Source organism: Haliaeetus leucocephalus, unplaced genomic scaffold (genome assembly GCF_000737465.1).
Source record: "Haliaeetus leucocephalus isolate CR32 unplaced genomic scaffold, Haliaeetus_leucocephalus-4.0 Scaffold0, whole genome shotgun sequence".
NCBI classification, from domain to species: Eukaryota; Metazoa; Chordata; class Aves; order Accipitriformes; family Accipitridae; genus Haliaeetus; species Haliaeetus leucocephalus.
Window position 1 is genome coordinate 12243369 of NW_010972436.1, and position 20197 is coordinate 12263565.

General features: G+C 41.9%; 1 protein-coding gene across 1 annotated transcript; it reads left to right on the plus strand.

Moving 5' to 3' along the window:
• The first annotated feature begins 4533 nt into the window (after positions 1-4533).
• On the plus strand, positions 4534-19471 carry LOC104828905 (probable polyketide synthase 1). Its single transcript, XM_010562902.1, has 6 exons — positions 4534-4588; positions 6822-6975; positions 9353-9513; positions 13130-13333; positions 13436-13617; positions 13913-19471. Exons 1-6 carry the CDS (start codon positions 4534-4536, stop codon positions 19469-19471), a joined length of 6315 nt encoding a protein of 2104 aa, XP_010561204.1.
• Positions 19472-20197: the final 726 nt, after the last annotated feature.

The window sequence follows — 20197 nt, forward strand, 5'->3', positions numbered from 1 at the left end:
TTCCTTATTGTCCACATTTTAGGAAGATTAGGCAAACATCTTCATACTATGATCTCATGTCTTCTCTTCTACCTGTCGATCATCAGGAAAATAGTTGCTTTTGTCCATGTTCAAACTATCAGCAATGGCACTGGACTCTCCACAGTTAGACTGAAACGGGCAGGGCCTGGAGACTTTACTGTTTCAGGCTCTTAGCAAGTTCATGCAGACAGCTTTGCATCATTTACTGTCACAGAAGGCTTGTTTTTGCAATCATAGATGATATTACTGTTAAAGTGGGAAAAAAAAATCCAAGACAAATAATTTAGAGGCCAGAAACTGCTCTTCCTCTTCCTTCTCTTCCTCCTGACTAGGTCTGTAGTGCAGAGCACTGGAAACTAATAAAAAGAATTAGGGGTTGTCACACACATTACTCTTTGTGGTGAGGCCCTTTTTCTCCATATGAATTGGTATAGCTCCTGGCATAGCAGAGCCCTGCTGTGCTTGGTGTCATTATCAATACTATAACAATAACAGTGATAATAATAATGTACTGGAAAACTTCATAGATGTAGAATGAAAAAGGTAAATACTGCTCCCTCATTCAATGACACACAAATATCCATTAATTATTATTAGGCATGAAGCTAATTTTTGAGATTTGACTTATTAAAAAATGTTTTGCCCAAGAGCCAGTGCCTTTTCTTACTAGGTTTTCATGATAATGCAGAATGAGATATTTGTGTTGCCACCTCCTAGCTGGTCAGAGCACTGCTTCAGTGAAGAAACAACTTCTAGTGATTTGCACAGTAATCCTTCTTGTGTCCTAATGGAAGCAGGGAACCCATAAGTATTTTTTGTCCTAATAGCTACTTGGAACTAAAAACCCTTCAAAAGACTTTCTTTTTTGCTTTTTCTCTGTGTTGTCTCTGAAATAAATCCAGACCCACAGGAGATTCACTCATGCATGTTTTCCCACCAGAAGACAGGAAAAACTTGATTGAAATAATGAAGACTAGTCAAATGAATAGCTATTTTCCTATATCTGAGTCTTGGCAGGATGTAATTGTTGGTTTGAAAACCTAGGGAAATACACACATATTTTATTTGTCCTTTTGGAATGATCAGACCTAGATTTGATTAGAACAAAGGTTTGGTTCAGAGGTGGGCACTGTAATGACGTGGGAGACAAAGTAAATGTGCCTGCCATATGACAGGTCTTTGTTGTTTCCATTTTGAATTTTCAACTTCTAAATTTAGATGAAATGTGTAATAAACTTGATGACAAACCAACTTGTTATAATTTGGTTATAAATAGGCCACCCACGTCAATAATAGTAGACTCCATCCGCTATTGCTACATGTGCTTCCGTATTTACTTCATATTTCTACTACTGGCATTACTCAGAAGGGTTGAGCAATCATTGCTTTACTTTGGGTTTATGAATACACTCCAGCTATGATGAGACTAGTGCAAGTCATCAACACCCAGCAACACACTGATAACTGTAAACCAGTCTTAAAAACACTTTCTTAGTACTGCACTAATGTTTGTATTGTTCATATTGTATTTGAGTCACTGGTATTCAGATTGGTTTAACTTGCATTGAAATTAATGGCCACAGTTGTGCAGGATTCATTTCAGTATTCTTTCCAATAGCTAACCAATACCTTGAAATACGGCTTAGCATTTATTGCTTTCAGATGTTGCTTGTGAAAATGTAATGGAGGTTCCACAGTGCATTCCTAGTTCACCTGACGAACCCACATTCTGCTCTGCCAGGGGTTGTTGATGGTACCAGCGCTGACAAGAGTGCTCTTTAGATAAGTGTAAAATAGGGGGATTCTCAAGTTAGCTTCAGACCAGCCATCTTGTGCATCAGCCTAGTAATGACATCAGGGAAGTGGGTTAATTTAGTTAAAGAAATCATTAAATAACTCCAATAACCTCAGAATTCAAAAAATTGAGTGACACAGATTTACAGCTATGAAATGGAGAGCAGAATCTGAGCTTTTCAGAGCAGGTTATGAAGCTGTTCAGTGGCAGAATAAACTGTTTTTTCTCAGCACAGTGGATTTTTGCTGTCTTTTTGGAAAGAGTTGGGTCCCACAACCAAGGAAAACATTAACCATATATGAACTCTCCTGGCTTAGCCAACATCGTGTTTCCATTACCAAATCAGAAGAGGATGAAGATGAGTTTGGGTGGTTGGGGTGAAATCAGATGAGGGAGAGTTAAAAAGGCATCTCGCACAGACTAGTGGACTTGATCCCCTTGGAGGTTACTTCTGGGTATTCTACTGTTTGTTTTGCTTTTAAGAAGATGGCAGTTTTAGAAAGAAAGCTCAATATTGCTTTTAATGTCCTGGTGGACTCAGAAATATTTTGAGACTATTTGTGTTTTGACAAGGCTTTTTGTACTTGCATATTTAAATGCTTCTGCTCAGTAAAAGAATGCAGCTGTGGAATCAAACATGAAACTCAGGTTTTAAGTTTATAGAGAGTTTATGCTTAGTTTTCACAAATAGGGCCTCCAGCAAACAGATGGGGCTTTAAATGCTAGTTCAGATTTGTTGATATTAAGAGCAAACCAAATTGAGTTGTGATGTTAGAGAGAGAGTCTTCTAAATCATATTCTTAAGATCATAATTTTTTATGGGCTATCTCATGGCAAGATATCTCCAATTTATTGTTTTGCTAATTGTAAGAAGTTAGGTAAGACAGAGATTTTACCCTTTTCCTGGTGTAAAACCTGGTATCATCAAGAATTTACTACTTCAGGGAAGTACTTTTGAACTTTAGTCAGAGCCACTGATGACTCATTTGCTTTTTTTGCTTTGAAAGGCGTTAACATTTTCACTGCATTTTAGCATGCGCATTTGAATAAGAAACCTCACAGAATCCTATATAAACAACTTCCACAGACTCAGCCTATTAGTACACCCTACTGGGATGATATAAGGTAAGAGTTACATAGCTCACTGGATAACTCTATAGATGCCAAAGACATATTTTATGTTATAATCGTAAGGCCCTTACTTTTCTATTACATGCTATTTAAGTGCTAACTTAGTAACAATGCTTAAAAGTACCTTTGTGATAAAAGTATATATGTTGGGCTTTGCAGCTTTAGGTTAGCAATGAAATTAAAATATGAAATAGAAAAAGCAGAAATTATAGACAATTTTGAAAGAACTAAAGGAAAACAATTTTCATAGCTTTTTAGAATTTGTATTGTTGCTAAAATAGAATTTACTGCTAGAAAGGCAGATTCTGGTCTCCTTATTTTTGCTAGGTGGCCTTCTAACTTTCTCTGTCTTAGTTAATGGAACCGAGAAGTAAATTTTTGAAAGTGTGAATCTCAGCAGTCGGTTTTAATTTCATGTTTCAAAGCAAACCTCCAAGAAATGGTAACTATGAATGATGTGTGGGGCTGTAAAACAGCCTCACCTCTGCTTTACTGCTGTCAGTCAATAACTGAGAAGAACTCTTTGGGACCTACTGTAGTATCACTGAGATAAGAATCTATCACCACTGCCAAGAATCCCCAAAAATCCCCTTCAACATGAATCTTCTTCTGTTTGTGGGTTGAAGCAAGCCCAGGAGGACTGAAGGGTTCTGAGGTGGGCATCCTAGTGAGTTCTAAATCAATTGAATCGAACTGATGTTTATCTCACAAGTTCCCTTCCCAGAATTAAGGAAAAAAAATCAGCTTTAAATTCTATACTGAGGTATGTAATTTGCTCCCAAACAATTTTTTTCTTTGCCATCTGATTTGTTGAAAAAAATAACATTTTATTTTGAGTTGCTTCTCAACAAAAAGCTTTCCCTGTGAAGCTGCAAATGAGCTGAAAGGCCAGTTCTTCGGTGGCTGTAGTGGGGCTACCTGGAGACTGTGCATGGTCAGGAAGAGAGAGATCTTGTAGCTGTTGGTGGCTTTGAGCATGGTCTGTGGGGGTTAACCTCTGACTACAGAGGAAGCTGATTTAGACAAAAGCTAAGCAGCCTTGGGATCCAGCAAAGCAGAGCTCTGAATGACCTTTTGTTACTTCAACTATTTGATTGTCTGTTGCCTGTTTACATGGTCTGATTTTAACTGGCAGTTTGCAGAGTCTGTTTGGGAGACCTGCTTTGTGAATAGGATAGAGATGATAGAGCTGAAAGTGTGCCTTGGTCAATGCACAATTCACTTCTGGATGCAAGAAGTGAAGCAGGACTGATCTGGGGAGAGGCTGAAGAGCAGATCAGCTGGTGGTAGGAATAGCAGAGGTTAACAGTAAAAAGCAAGTGTTTGTGAATGAGGAAGTCTGGTGTATTAGGGATTTTCCTCTAAAAGTAGAGACAACAAGAAAAATACCGCACAGCTCTGGTCACCTGTAGGGAGTGTCATTTCTCATCACAACCAATAATAGGTTATTCAAGCTAATCAAACTTTGAACAAGTATGTGCGTTTGTGGGAGGTTCACCTTTTTACCTAATATTTATTTAATGATAAATGCATACATAATTGTTTGAGCTGGCTGACATGTATGCCTGTATTATGCAGCCCAGGAGATGGAGACTGGAGATGAAATTGCTATTGTGGGAATAGGATGCAACTTTCCCGGAGGTAAGTTTTGGGTATAAGCAAACCAGGCTGCTGAGTGAACATTGAAAAGCACAGTGAGTCGTTACGGTTGAGGTGGAGGGAAACAACACGTTCCTCCCTTACTTTTGTAGAATTCATTGCTTTGCTACTTGTAGGATATTTTTAAAAGGTCACGCTGTGGTAGAAATGGATTGGTTCAAATTTGTCCACTGACAGACAGACCTGCAGTCCTAGCTGTGGGCAGGGCATTCAGCTGCACACATGAAACTCGTACAAATGAACTGGGTGAGTCTGGGATGATTTGAGCTTTATGCACCTGCACTGGCCGGATGATTGTGCATTGTTGTAGGACTATGCATCTATAGGGACAGGACAGATCGAGGGCCTGTCAGTATCACCAGCTCTGCCTGTAATATAAATAGGTTGGGTCTTCCTAAAAGACCCTTTCCTAAAAGAAATCTTCCTCCTTTATTACACTTAATGGATTTTACTACACTTCAAGGATTCACTTTGAAAGGTTCCAGAAGAGAGCAGGGCTAGATAAATACAGCTCTGTCTCTAGTTAGATTCTGCCTCTTACAAATACACACCTAAATACTGCCTCTTGTACAAGGTGGGAAGCTGACTTCAGTAAAGAATCGATATTGCCTACCATAATAAAAGCCAGCAGCCTCTGTTACAATAGTCTCATATTTACAATCTTAGTTATAATTAGGCCTTATGAAAGTGAGAGTTGACTTTATATTCTGAGGTTAGATGGTTGAGATTAGATGGGTGGAGACATTTAGAGAGTTGTGAGTGATTTCTAGGTTCTGGCTGCTGCTGTCAAACTGTCCATACTCTTTACATTAGATAGACACAGATTTTAAAAATCCAAAAATAATCCAGGGAGTGGAATACAGTTCTATCCTTGCAAAGTGGTGTTCAGCCCTAAAGGTGACCATGCTAGTCTCTCCCTTTCCGTGTTTTCTTTCTTGCCCTCACCACATTTCAGTTCCTGGCTTCACTTTGTCCAAGATTCAATAGGTATATGTGCTAGAGCGATAACTATGTGGCCCATAGGTAACTGTGAGCAAACATGAATGGTTCTGAATCTAGTAAAGTGCTAGTAAATATGTAGCAGCAATCTCTTGCCTGAGCATTAAATACTAATTTGGTGCAAGCCATTTGTTGGTCCAGACATGCCAGTAAAGGAACTCTCTTCAGGAACGTTGTTCTTAATTACCTCGCCATGCAGTAAGTGAACACGTCCTGGTCTGCATGGTGCATGCTCAGGACTGTGTTTCTGAACTTGCCTCAAAAGAACTGTTGAGCACTGGGAGCCGTTAAAGTATGTCGTGTCTGGCCAGTGTCTGAGGCTGTGTCTATGATGATGGACTAACCACGGGAGGGCTTGGGTGGGAAGGGCGTCCTGCAATCACCGTTACTGACTGCTAGCACAGTCCACAGCCCAGCACTGCCCCATGTCAGTCAGAGCTGTTCCAGGTCAGTGCTTGGGCATGCCACAGGTTAGCACCTGCAAGAGAATGTTTCCAGACTGAGTGTGGATGAGGCCACTACCTATGTTGGGGGAAGTGGAAGCTGGGAGGAGGAGAAATGTGGGCCACTGTGTGGATGCCATGTTAGTTGGTTTCAGGGCTAAGAAGAGGGTCTAGCCATATCCTCAGAGCTTGGAGCTGGAGCTCTGGATCTCAACCACTAAGGACAGGGTCCCCTGCAATCCAGTAGTGAGGTGTTGATGAGCTCTGTCAGTGTTGAGTATACGCATACTTTTATGTTTGATTTAGATGGCCTTCTACTGTTAGGGACAAAGGATAATGCCTCTGGTGTTTTCCTGGTGTTTGTAAGCTCAATCTGTCTTCAGAGGGCTAATGTCCAGAGATGACCTTTTGCTGCCAGTGGAGCTGCCTGAGGAGTGGTGCTGTACAGATACAGAAGGACTTCATCCTACCCATGTGGTCCTTAAGGACATGATGCATGTATATAGTAGATGAGGTGAGGTGGTAGGGAAAAGGGCACAGCAGAAGGTTAAAGATTTCGTGGGGTTCCTTTGCTTTTAGGCAAGCAGTGAAGGGATCAGTCATACCTTTCCATTTTCCACTCACCAAAGAATGATCATTTCTGTCTCTGGTGATTCTACTTGAGCAACCTAGATTTATACATGGGAGTTCCTTGTAGCTGAGCATGCATTTCTGAGTCTGCATGGGGAGGGGGAGCACATAAATTAATCTACTTTAAAACCTTTGTACAACAGGTGATGGAATTGACAATTTCTGGAAAGTCCTGGAGGAAGGCAAAAACTGCACAGTAGAAATCCCCCCCGAGAGATTTAATGCCAGAGAGTGGTATCATCCAGATGATAACAAGCCAGGAAAAATATGTACAACACGAGCGGCTCTTCTGAATGAGTGAGTCTGTTACTCAGCTATGCCACTGATTTTTTTTTGTACTTAGACTAACGTGTCCAGCCTTTCAGAGAGTGCAAGGCACAGGGAAAGCTTATAAATGGGACCTAGGAACCAGCTTTCTTTTATCTCACATGATGAACATGCAGTTGTGAAACTGCAGGAATTCCTGGTGTGTGACATCGATGAGAGAATTTAGTTGCAGGCTGTGTTAAGCACATATGTACATGTCTGGGAACACATATGACCTTTGATTACATAATCCAACATGTAGGTACATAGTCACCATTGAGATGTCACCTGTCATGTGATGGGGGTGTCTGCATTTTGGATATACAGAAGTACACATGCATTATGCATGAGGGGGTATATACTTGACAATACTGAATCTGAGGTGGTCTCCAGCCTGTCACATAATTTGTACTGTCTATAGTACTGTGGACTGCAGAGGAAGGTCATGGAGTATGGACTCTGAGCTGTAAAAACTGCCTGGTAAGTCTCCTCCAGTTTCAGCCTGAAGGTTAGCCAGCTTTGCTGGACCTCAGGACCTAATCCCATGCTTGTGGGGACACGTAGCTCTAGTTCACGTGCAGATGTGACAATTTAGAGACAAACTAAGGAAGTCTGGTTTTGATAGATAGTCAAGAAGCAAAATTATGCTTAATTTGAGTGTTATGCTTGCTTGTAAACCTGAACTATTAATAATTTCATAATAATCTTGCTTTTGTCTAGGCTCATACTGTCATGTCTTAAAAAAAACTTTTTCTTTATTCTGAGCCACTCCTCCATAATACTGAGGGATTATGTATGTACAAATATCAGGTAAAGATACTAGTGTAAAGAGAAAGTCTGGCAGCGCAAACTGCAGTATGCATCCTTTCACTTGTGTCCTCATGTCAAATTATCCCAGAGATATGGGTACAGCTGCATGGGGGCTATGACTAATAGCAAATGAAGAATAGCAAATTACAGTAAGATTGTCCTGGTTTCAGCTGGGATAGAGTTAATTGTCTTCCTACTAGCTGGTATAGTGCTATGTTTTTGAGTTCGGTATGAGAAGAATGTTGTTAACACTGATGTTTTCAGTTGTTGCTAAGTAACATTTAGTCTAAAGTCAAGGATTTTTCAGCTTCTGATGCCCAGCCAGCAAGAAGGCTGGAGGGACACAAGAAATTGGGAGGGGACACAGCCAGGGCAGCTGATCCAAAGTGTCCAACGGGGTATTCCATACCATGTGACATCATGCCCAGTATATGAACTGGGGCGAGTGGGGGTGGAGGGGGATCGCCGCTCGGGGACTAAATGGGCATCGATCTGCGGGTTGTGAGCAATTGCATTGTGCATAATTTGTATATTTCAATCCTATTATTATTACTATTGTCATTTTATTAGTGTTATCATTATCATTATTAGTTTCTTCTTTTCTGTTCTATTAAACTGTTCTTATCTCAACCCACGACTTTTACTTCTTTTTCCTGATTCTCTCCCCCATCCCACTGGGTGTGGGGGGGAAGAGAGTGAGCGGCTGCGTCGTGCTTAGTTGCTGGCTGGGGTTACACCATGACAAAGATCAACATAAGTGTCTTTTATTTTAAATCCACATTCACCTTAAATCCTCAGGCTGTAGACCTTTATTCAAACGAGAAGTTCACATGCACAGAAGGAATCTTACTGCGTCCCGAAAACAATACTTAGCAGGTTTGAATTGTAGGACCCAGAATTACTTCAGTGATTAGTCCCATGCTAGATACTGAATTCTCCACTGAAATCAAGAAATGATAGATGGCCATACAAATCTGATCTTGGGATACAAGATTAATCCTGGGCTTGGTCTTTTGTAAGTGTGGGCCTACTATGAAGAATTTTTTAAAGATAAATACGCACATACACCGATAAAATATTTTCAATTTATTATTACAGAAGTACGAGTATCTCTTGGAAGCATCCAAGCTGATCCTCTGCTTATTGGTTTTAAATTGTAAAGCACTGGTCTATATTGCCTTAAAATAATTTAGAAGACAATATTTGTTTAAAACTTGTTGGCTAAGACCACATTACAGCAGAGGGAGTCTCATTCTGCAAATTTTCATAATCTGAGTCCTGTTGGTACTAGTGGAATAACCATTTGAATAAAAATTTCTAGGAGTGGGCTCATAACTCTGAAATGCAGAATCATTGATAAAAATACATATTTTGTGGTGGGACATAAAACATCCTTGGCCTGTAAACATTTTCTTCTGATTTTCATAAATGGGAACCGTGGCCTAAACACAGGTTACTGCTTTGCTTTTCATGAAATTGCAAAAAATGTGTACTTTGAGTCTAGAAGTAAATGCATATTGTATATATATTGTACCATTTTCTGGTCTGTGTATTTTAGATTTAATTCATTTGACAACCACCTTTTTGGGATTAATAATATGGAAGCTGAACGCATGGATCCACAACAGAAGTTACTAATAGAATGCACATACAAAGCCCTGGAGGATGCAGGAGTCCCTGTAGAAGCTGTCAGTGGCACCAGAACAGGTGTTTTTATTGGTAAGATGAAAATTTTATGGTGAAGAAAGTACGTTTGAACCTCACAAAGATTGGAGTGCTCCTTCATAAACTTTACATATGTATCTAGCACTGGAGATCTAAGGCTACTGTGCTATGACACTACTGGTTATTTTTGGTAAGAATTACTAGGCTACTCTAGAAGTTCATTATGGACTAGACTTGTGTGAAGCATTTGACACTGTCCTGCATGACATCTTTGTCTCTAGATTGTAGAGACATGGATTTGACAGATGGACAACTCAGTGGATAAGGAATTGGCTGGATAGTTGCACTGAAAGAGTTGTGGTCAACGGCTCCATGTCCGAGTGGAGACCAGTGACGAGTGGCATTCCTCAGGGTTCCGTGTTGGGACTGGCTCTGTTTAATGTCTTTGTCAGCGACATGGACAGCGGGATTGAGTGTACCCCCAGCAAGTTTGCCGACAACACCAAGCTGTGTGGTGTGGTTGGCACTCTGGAGGGAAGGGATGCCATCCAGAGGGACTTTGACAGGCTTGAGAGGTGGGCCTGTGCGAACCTCATGAAGTTCAACAAGGCCAAGTGCAAGGTCCTGCACATGGGTTGGGGCAAGCCCAAACAAATACAGGCTGGGCAGAGAATAGATTAAGAGCAGCCCTGAGAAGAAGGGCTTGGGGGTGTAGGTTAATGAGAAGCTCAACATGACCTGGCCATGTGTGTCTGCAGCCCAGAAAGCCAACTGTATCCTGGGCTGCATCAAAAGAAGCATAACCAGCAGGTTGAGAGAGGTGATTCTTCCCCTCTACTCTGCTCTCATGAGACCCCACCTCATGTACTGCATTGAGCTCTGGGCCTCCAACATAAGAAAGACATGGACCTGTTGGAGCAAGTCCAGAGGAGGGTCACCAAGGTGATCAGAGGGCTGAAGCACCTCTCCTATGAAGACAGGCTGAGAGAGCTGGGATTGTTCAGCCTGGAGAAGAGAAGGCTCCAGGGAGACCTTATAGCAGCCTTCCAATATCTAAAGGGGGACTACAAGAAAGCTGGAGAGGGACTTTTTACAAGGGCATGTAGTGATAGGACAAGGGGAAATGGCTTTAAACTGAAAGAGGGTAGATTTAGATTAGATGTAAGGAAGAAATTCTTCACCATGAGAGTGGTGAGGCACTGGAACAGGTTGCCCAGAGAGGTTGTGGATACCCCATCCCTGGAAGTGTTCAAGGCCAGGTTGGATGGGGCTTTGAGCAACCTGGTCTAATGGAAGGTGTCCCTGCCCATGGCAGGGGGGTTGGAACTAGATGATCTTCAAGGTCCCTTCCAACCCAAACGATTCTATGATTCTATGCTTCTATGCCTATATAATTCATGTATCTATTTTAGGTGCTTCGCTTAGTGTCTTCAGGCACTGAAGTTGAAGCAGGAAACAGTTAAACTGCCTCCTCAACACAACGCTTTCCAGGAATGATACTCTCAAGCCAGGCCTACGCTTTTTTCCGGTATAGCATTGGTTAAGGTGCTGTGGGGGTTGAGATACTTTTAAACCAGCAGATATCCTCATGTAGATATTAGTATGCTACCAAGGTGCACTTGTCCAACTGCTTACGTCAGTACCTGGAAAAATTATGGAGAAGATTATACTGGGTGCTGTTGAAAGACATTTAAAGGACAATGCAATCATCAGGCACAGTCATCATGGGTTCACAATGGGAAAGTTCTGTTTAATCTGATATCCTTCTACAATAAGGTAACCTGCCTAGTGGATGAAGGGAAGGCGGTGGATGTTGTTTTTCTGGATTTCAGTAAGGCTTTTGATACTGTCCCTCACAGCATGCTTCTGGACAAGTCCAACTGTGAGATGACCAGGTACACGGTGTGCTGGGTGAAGAACTGGCTGAATGGCAGGGCTCAAAGGGTTGTAGTGAACGGGGCTACATCTGGCTGGTAACCAGTCACCAGCAGTGTTCCTCAGGGCTCAGTTCTAGGGCCAGTTCTGCTCAGTATTTTTGTCAATGATCTGGATGCCGGAGTTGAATGCACCATTATTAAGTTTGCTCGTGATACGAAATTGGGAGGTGCTGTTGACTGTCTCAAGGGACAAGAGGCCTTGCAGAGGGGTCTAGATAGATTGGAGCATTGTGCAATCCTCAATGGCATGAAATTTAACAAGAGCAGATGCCGCATTCTGCACCTGGGATGGAGTAACATTGGACACAAGTATAAGTTGAGACAGGAGTGGCTGGAGAGCAGCCCTGCAGAAAAGGATCTAGTGCATTAAATACAGTATAACCAGCCAGTCAAAAGAGGTGATTATCCTGCTGTATTTAGCATTGGTGCAGCCTCACCTTGAGTATTGTGTGCAGTTCTGGGCCCCACAGTTTAAAAAGGAGGTGTCCAGAAAAGGGCAACAAAGCTGGTGAAAGGGCTGAAAGACATGCCCTGTGAGGAGCATCTAAGAACTCCGGGTCTGTCTAGTTTGGAGAACAGGAGTCTGAGGGGCAAAATCTGCTCTCTACAGCTTCCTCAGGAGGAGAAGTGGAGGAGGTGACAATCTCTTCTCCCTGGTATCCTGTGACAGGATGCATGGGAATGGTTCAAAGCTGCACCAGGGAAGGTCCGGACTTGACATCAGGAGGCATTTATTTGCAGAGAGAGTGGCCAAATGCTGGAACGTGCTCCCTGGAGAGGAGGTCGATGCCCCATGCCTGTCAGTGTGTAAGAGGCATTTGGACAATGCCCTTAATAGCATGCTTTAACTTTTGGTGAGCCCTGAATTGGTCAGGTAGTTGTCATGATTGTTGTAGGTCCCTTCCAACTGAACTATTATTCTATTCTATTCTATTCAGTCAAGGAGCTAGAATAACAGCACATTTTTTCTGGTGTAATCTGTGTCTCTTTTCAGAGGAGTTTTCTGGCATAGTTGGGCTGATATAACTATGGGGGCAAACTCTTTAGATTACCTTTTAGTCTGAGACATGCTCTTCTTTCACAGAGGAGACTATTCCTTGCTCTCTGAATAGAGGTACTGCATTTTCCACACATGCCTGTGGACTTGGGGATCCACTGTTTGTCAAGCATATGTGTTCTCAGAAAGAGGACACAACTCCTCTCACAGGCCCTGTTCTTCTTTTCTATTTCTGTCTTACTGGATCACAGTGGGCAAACTAAAGGTAAATAAAAAGCATTGAATGTAGCTTATGCTGTGACCTTTAATTTGGTACATCTGAGAAACTTTAGCTAATGTCTTGTATGTTTGTATACCAGCTATCCTCATTGCAACTTCTTAATATATATTCCATAGCTAAACCAAAACTCACTCTCAAACTAAGATAGAGGGCTCTAAGCAGGCTACACAGAGCTTAACTGCATCATAGAATGAACTAAACCATCAGGAAAAGCCTGTCATTTACTGTGCAGGTAGTAATTTCAAGTGTTAGGTATGTTTGTGTAAGCTGGGTCCAACGGAAATTGCTGTGAGTTTTGCCTTTGACTTGCATTGAAGCAAAGCTTCACCATAGGAGCGCTGATGCCATGTAGTTTACTATTAAAACAGAAAACCAAATCACGCTATCAGGTTTAGAGCTGTCATCCCTTTTGTTTGCTTGGGTTAATGTGGTGACACGTATTTGATATTTTTACAGGTCTTATGAATCGAGACTATGAAATCATAACAAGCAGAGCAGTGAGTGAAATAAATCATTATGATGGTACTGGAACAGCAATGAGCATCGCTGCTAACAGGGTCTCATTCACATTTAATCTGACTGGACCATCACTGACTATTGATACTGCATGTTCGTCTTTTCTTTTTGCTCTGCACTATGCCTCGCAAGCTATTAAATCAGGTAATGGACTGAAGAGATGCTGGACACCAAAATTAGGATTGCTACTGTTTCTGTCTCTCATCCTGGACCTCTCCACATGTGTATGTTTCTATTTTACTTCAGGAGATTGTGAGGCAGCAATCTGTGGTGGAGTGAACTGCATAATAGATCCCCGCACCTTTGTATCTCTCAGTAAAGCAAAAATGATCTCTCCAGAGGGAATAAGCAAACCCTTCTCCAAAAAGGCAGATGGCTATGGAAGGGGAGAAGGCTGTGGTGTTGTTTTCCTCAAGCCACTGAAAAAGGTAAGATTGCTTGTGGAGCAGCCTAAAATAAGACTGGTTGCTTACCTGAATTTTGTATCTTCAGCTCTAATGATTACTTTTCCAGAAAAGATTTTCTAATTCAAGCCTAAGAGTAATGAAGCATTTATTAAACATTAAGCATTTATGCACTTCCCCTACCATGGGAAAGTGATCATGCATTTAGAAGTTAGTATCATACTCTTGTCTGTTCTTGGTTTTGTTGTTTTATTTTGTTTTCTCCTATACAGAGAAAGCATGAGATTATTAAAGATAATTTTACCTTTTTATGAAACAGGCAAAGGAAGACTACAGCAAAATCTGGGGTGTTATAAATATGAGTGCAGTAAATCAGAATGGTAGGTCCATGACTCCAATCACAAGACCATCTCAAACAGAGCAAGAGAAGTTACTGCGCAGCATTTATGAAGCTCGTGTTGATCCCTCAGTTGTGCAGTACATTGAAGCACATGGTACAGGAACTGCCGCTGGAGATCCTACTGAAGCTGAAAGCCTAGGTAGTGTCATTTGTAAAAACAGGTCTTCACAAGTTTCCATTCTGAAAATTGGTTCAGTGAAAGGAAATATTGGCCACACTGAATCAGCTGCTGGAGCAGCAGGATTAATCAAAGTGCTTCTGATGATGCATCATGGAAAGATTGTTCCATCCTTGCATTACTCGAAGGAGATGAGCAGCATCAATACAGATAAATTAAACCTTGCAATTCCCACAACAGTAGAGCCCTGGGAAGAATCCAGTGAATATGGAAGAGTAGCTGGCATCAACTGCTTTGGATTTGGAGGAACCAATGCTCACGTTGTAGTCAGGCAGGGTAAGCAGCTAGAGCCTCTTCCTGCCTTTAAGAGGCCCCTTGAATTAGTTCTGCTGTCAGCAGCATCAAGTAAATCCCTTCAGATGACGATGACCGATACAGCTGACCAGCTGAGCACAAGAAATTCTGTAACTCTCCCAAGCCTGGCCTATACATCTGCCTGCAGAAGAAGCCATGCCAGCTACAGGTACCGAAAAGCATTTGTCACAAATTCTCTCCAACACTTGCAGCAAGAGCTTATGTCAGCAGCGAGCACTGAACTTGCCATGTCAAAGGCAGAACCACAGCTGGTGTTTGTATTCTGTGGCAATGGTGTAATGCTGAAGGAGTTCAGTGAGGCACTGCTGAGCTCAGAGCCAGTGTTCAGAGACAAGTGTAAGGAAATAGAAGCGCTTTTTCAGAAACACGCTCCCATCAGCCTCCTGCCAGCAGGAGGTCATAGCCCAAAGGATTTGTTGAATCCAGAGCTTTCCCAGCCCTTGCTTTTTACCCTGCAGGTTGCCTTATCTTCTCTTCTGAAATACTGGGGTATTAAGCCAGTCGCTGCTATTGGACACTCAGTAGGGGAAGTTGCTGCTGCGCATTTTGCTGGGTACCTTTCCCTGTCAGATGCAGTCAAAGTGATTTATCACCGGAGCAGGCTGCAGGCAAAGACTGCCAGGGGCAGAATGTTGGTGGTTGGAAACATCCCTGTTCAAGAGATTGCTGAACGTCTGCATCCCTACTCAGGAAAGGTGTGCATTGCAGCTTTCAACAGCCCAGTTTCCTGCACCTTGTCTGGGAATTCAGACTCTGTGGATGCTGTCCAGAGAGATTTAGCTCAAGCTTTCAGCCAGAGAAACATCTTTCTTCATGTTTTAAGTGTCCCGGCTGCGTACCACAGTCCCAGCATGGATATGATACTTAGGGAGTTGGAAGAGAACATACAGCCTTTAGAAAAAGAGAAGGGGGAAATCGAAGTGATTTCAACACTGACTGGGATGGCTGCTACGGAAAATGACTTTGCTCAGAGCAAATTCTGGGCCCGGCATACTCGTGAGCCTGTTGCTTTCACTCAAGCCATCAAAACTGCAGTTAGGGACAGGGAGAATGTGGTGTTTGTGGAAATAAGTCCTCACCGAGCGTTGCAGCGAAGCATAAAGGAAACTCTAGGAAAAGGCATACAGGTGTTCTCTTCCTTGCAAACTGATGCAGAGTATCAGACACTCTTCACCCTGGTAGGAAATCTGTTTGAACTGGGATATAATCCCAACTGGCAGCACTTTTATAATGGGTATCAAAGTGTTCCAGTGGCCATTCCGCGATATCAGTTTGATCGCAAAAAACTCATGGCCTGTCTAGATATACATCAACAAGCAAACCGAAGAGGTGTCAGCTCCAGTCATGCTTTGATTTATGGCATAAACAGTGACAACATGGAGTTTGGCTGCCTGCTGTCTCAGGACTCAACATCATATTTATATGAGCACAAGAACAACGGTGTGGCTTTAGTCCCTGGTGCTTTTTATGCGGAGCTTGGTCTGGCCTCTGTGATGAGCAGCTCAAGACCTAAAGTGCCTCTGAGTACTTGCCAGATGAGTATCAGTTTTTCTGCGCCGTGTGTTCTCACACAGAGTTCCCAAGTCTTGAGTATCAAGCTGAGTCCACAAAAAGCAGTGACGGCCTTTGAGATACTCTCTTCCTCCAATGCAGTTTATGCTGCAGGCCAGGTTACAAAGGGGTCTGAAGCTGTGGTGGAAGAAAGCACCATCTCCTTCCAAGACATCTATCAAAGATGCAGGTCAGTGGTTAGCAGAGAGGAGGTTTATGAAGCACTGTCTCGGATTGGCTTTCAGTACGGCCCCATATTCAGGCAGCTCAGTGACGTGCATTACTGCCAGGAACTAAAGGAAGCCATAACAAGCATAAAGGTGAACAAGGAGACTGTCAGTGAGATGTACAACTACTGTATCCATCCAGTGCTGCTCGACTGTTTTCTGCAGATGACCGCTGTCCTGACCTCAAGGACGTTCCAGTCCAGAGCAGGCTTTCCTTCAGGGATAGGCAGCCTGGTGGTGCTCCGACCACTGGAGGAAGAAATGATGATATATATGAGAACAAGCAAATCCATTGGGAACTGCCTAGAGGTCTGTGGATGCTTTATGGACAAACATGGCTCTGTTTTGGCTGAACTCAAGCGCGTTGCCATCACTTTCATGAAGCAAGCATCTTCCAGAGACAATGAGTTCATGTTTGAAAACAAGTGGAAAGAAGTCTCTCTTTCACAGACAATTGGACATCTGGGGGCTATGCCCAGACTTCTAGTGTTTGCTGACAAATTTGGGATAGCTGAGCAGCTCAAAAAATATTTGCACCCTGGTTCGAGATATGTTATGTATGAGGACTGGGAAGCCCTCTTGGAAGGCCAAACACGGAATAAAATGAGAGCAGAGGTTGAGGATTATGATGAAATTCTGTTCCTGTGGGGAATTCAAAAGTTAAATGAAGATTTCCCAAGCAAAGTGGTAGACCAATTGGCAAAGTGTTGTGAAGCCTATCGCCAAGTTATTGTGGCATTAAGAGAGAAAATGTCCCGCTGTTCTCTCAGAGTGATCACCTACAGAACAACAGAAAGATACGTAGATCATGTTAACTGTGGGTTTGCATTGTATGGCATGACCAGAACTTGTGTCATTGAAGTTCCAGAAATCACATTTCAGATGATTGACCTCAGCTCTTCCAGTTCCCTGGACATCTCAGTGCTAGCAGATGTTCTTGTCAAATACAAAGGTGTGGATTACCCAGAGGTTTGCATCAGCCAAGGAAGAATTTATGTGGCTGAAATCAGACGCACACCTTTTGTAGATGCAGATTACAGCCAACCCGCAAGATCTCTCCAGAAGTCAGAAACATACACTTTGTACACTTCCTATCCATATGCAGCAAAAGACTTGTCTGCTGAATTATCCACCAGCACTGAAACTCAGCTTGACAAACAGAGTGTTGAAATTCAAGTGGATAAAATATGTCTCCACTCAGAAGATTATTTTCCCGTTAGTGTTTCTAGTCGTAACTTTGGTAAAACATTGTATTGGAATTCACAAGCAGTAGACAAACACGGACTTTTAGCTCTTGATTTCAGTGGCATAGTAACAGCAACAGGCATTGATGTGAAGAAAGTAAAAGTGGGAGATCATGTGGTTTCATGTTATCCAGTTGCTGCATCATCCCGAGTTCAGATTCCAGGAACAGTTTGTTTCAATGTAAAGAAATTCCCATGCTTTCAGAAAGTCCCTTGTGTGTCATACTTTATCATTGCATGGGAAATCTTCAATCAGAGATTACCCAAGGGGAAACATGGCAGAACGTTGGGTATTATTTCTACAGAGCCATCATCAGTTTTGTGCCATGTTCTTTCTGCGGCAGCAGAAGAGATGGGTTGGAAAACAGTACTTGCGAGGCCCACCCCTGATAAGTTCCAGTATATAAACTTATGCAATGCCCTTATTGTTCTTCCTCCAGTAAACAGACTGTCTCAGGAGGATCTGGCCCACATGTACTTTCTTAAAGATGTGGTGATAGTGTGTGGCAATAGACAGTCTGAATGTATGCAGGATGTCAGTGGAATTGATCATGAAAATATCAGCTTTCGTATCCTTACACTTAGCAGCATTTTTCAGAAAGCACCTCTAAAGGAATTGCAAAAGACTGTGAATGCATGGATCAGTTCCATGGATATGAAACATTTTAGACATCTATCAGGTTCTGTTTTTCAGCAGACTGAGAACTTTGAAAGGATAAACTCTGTGATGTCCTATTTTACCTGCAAATCTGTCCCACTTGCTGTACTGAGAAGGCAGAAGGACATCACCATGCTTTCAGATATACCGTTGTATGAATCCCCCAAGCAGCTGTTTAAGCAGAATGCTGTTTACGTAGTAGTCGGGGGGCTCACTGGTCTTGGCTTTGAAACAGTGAAATTCATAGCCGAGAATGGAGGAGGGTATATTGCAATACTCTCCAGGAGAATTCCAAGCAATGAGAAGCAAGAAGAGATGAAGGCTTTGCAGCAGCAGTATAAAGGGAGTAAAGTAGTGTTTGTGCAGTGTGATGTTACTTTGACCAGTGATGTTGAGAAAGCTTTCCAGTCCATTGTGAACATATTTGCAGGGAGTCCAATCAAAGGTGTATTTCAAAGTGCTGTTGTTTTACATGATGGCCATCTTGAAGTTCTGAACTTGGCTGACTTTCAGAAGGTGCTGAACCCAAAAGTAGCAGGGACACTCAATCTTCATTGGGCTACCAGACGCCAGGAGCTTGACTACTTTGTGTGCTACTCCTCTGTTACTTCCTTTCTGGGAAATTCCACCCAGGCAAACTATGCAGCTGCAAATTCTTTCTTGGATGTCTTCTGCCTCTACCGGAGGAACCGTGGGCTTTCAGGCCAATCCATTAACTGGGGTGCTTTGAACCTTGGTGTACTGCTCAATCAAAACCATATTCAGAACGTTCTGGGATCCAAGGGCATAGACATTCTGCAAGTGCATGAAATCAATGAGTATCTCAGGAAGAGCTTACTTATGAATAACCCACAGCAAGCTGTCATCAAATTAAACTTTGAAGCGTTATTGCGTCATGTTTTTTCTCGGATTATTTCACTCAAAAGTCGCTTCGTATCACTTATGTCAGAAGAATTCAGGAACAAGCTTGAAACCTCTGAGGAAGCTCAAGTCCAGGATACTGCCTTAATCAAATCTGAAGACTATATCACCTCACTGGTGAGCGACCTCACCGGATTGAACCCAGATGAACTAACCATGAATACACCACTTTCATCGTTGGGTATAGACTCTATGTTAGCTATGACAATTCAGAACCGTGTCTTTCAAGAGAGAAAGGTGGACATACCTCTTCTGAAACTGCTTGATCCTCAAACAACGCTGTCAAGTGTAGTAATACTTTTAGAAGAAACAAGCAATGCAAATGGAATAGTTGAGAAACAAAATGCTGCGGTTGAAAGTGGAGAAAATGGGAGCTGGCTATAGGAGTCTTCTCACTCCGGAATTGTGTAACTTTGAAGATACCTGAACCCTTTGTGGTATCTCAGAATATGTCATTGCAGACAGGGTAGAACATCTGGTGATGCTGAATGTACTCTTCTTCATCGACCCAGAAAAACACACACCAGGTTCTTCTGCCATTGCACTAGCTGTATTAATTTCAGTCTATTGTTTGACTTGTTACTTTCAATATTTTTTACTTTCATTTTTCAATATTTTTAACTGGAAATAGGTAGGTTAATACATACACATTTTCATTTGGTAAATTTGTATGTTCAATGCACATTGCATTTTTTAAACCATATTAAAGTCTTGATGAAAACAGTATTTTGCACCTCTAAATGATGAATGTACGTGTAAAGCAACATAGAATTATCACCATTTTTGTCATTATTGTATTCTTAAAGTGTTATTCTTTTTTTGCATATTATCAAATGTTTATAAATACAGGCACCTTTTAGAAAGACTGCCAGATATTGTGAATTTCAAAGGTTTCTTCTCAAAAAATTAAACTTAATTTTTTCTTTATGTCTGCAAAGTATTAAAAATTTACCAGTTGCAAAGCATACAGTAAAGCAACTGTTTTTCTTTGTTAACCATATTTTATGAAAGCCCAAATAAACAAGAATAGTAAAAAAGTTTAAAAAGCAAAACCTAAAGTCTATCTTTGTCTTATTTTAATTTTTGTCCCTCATCTGCTCTCCTAGTTTA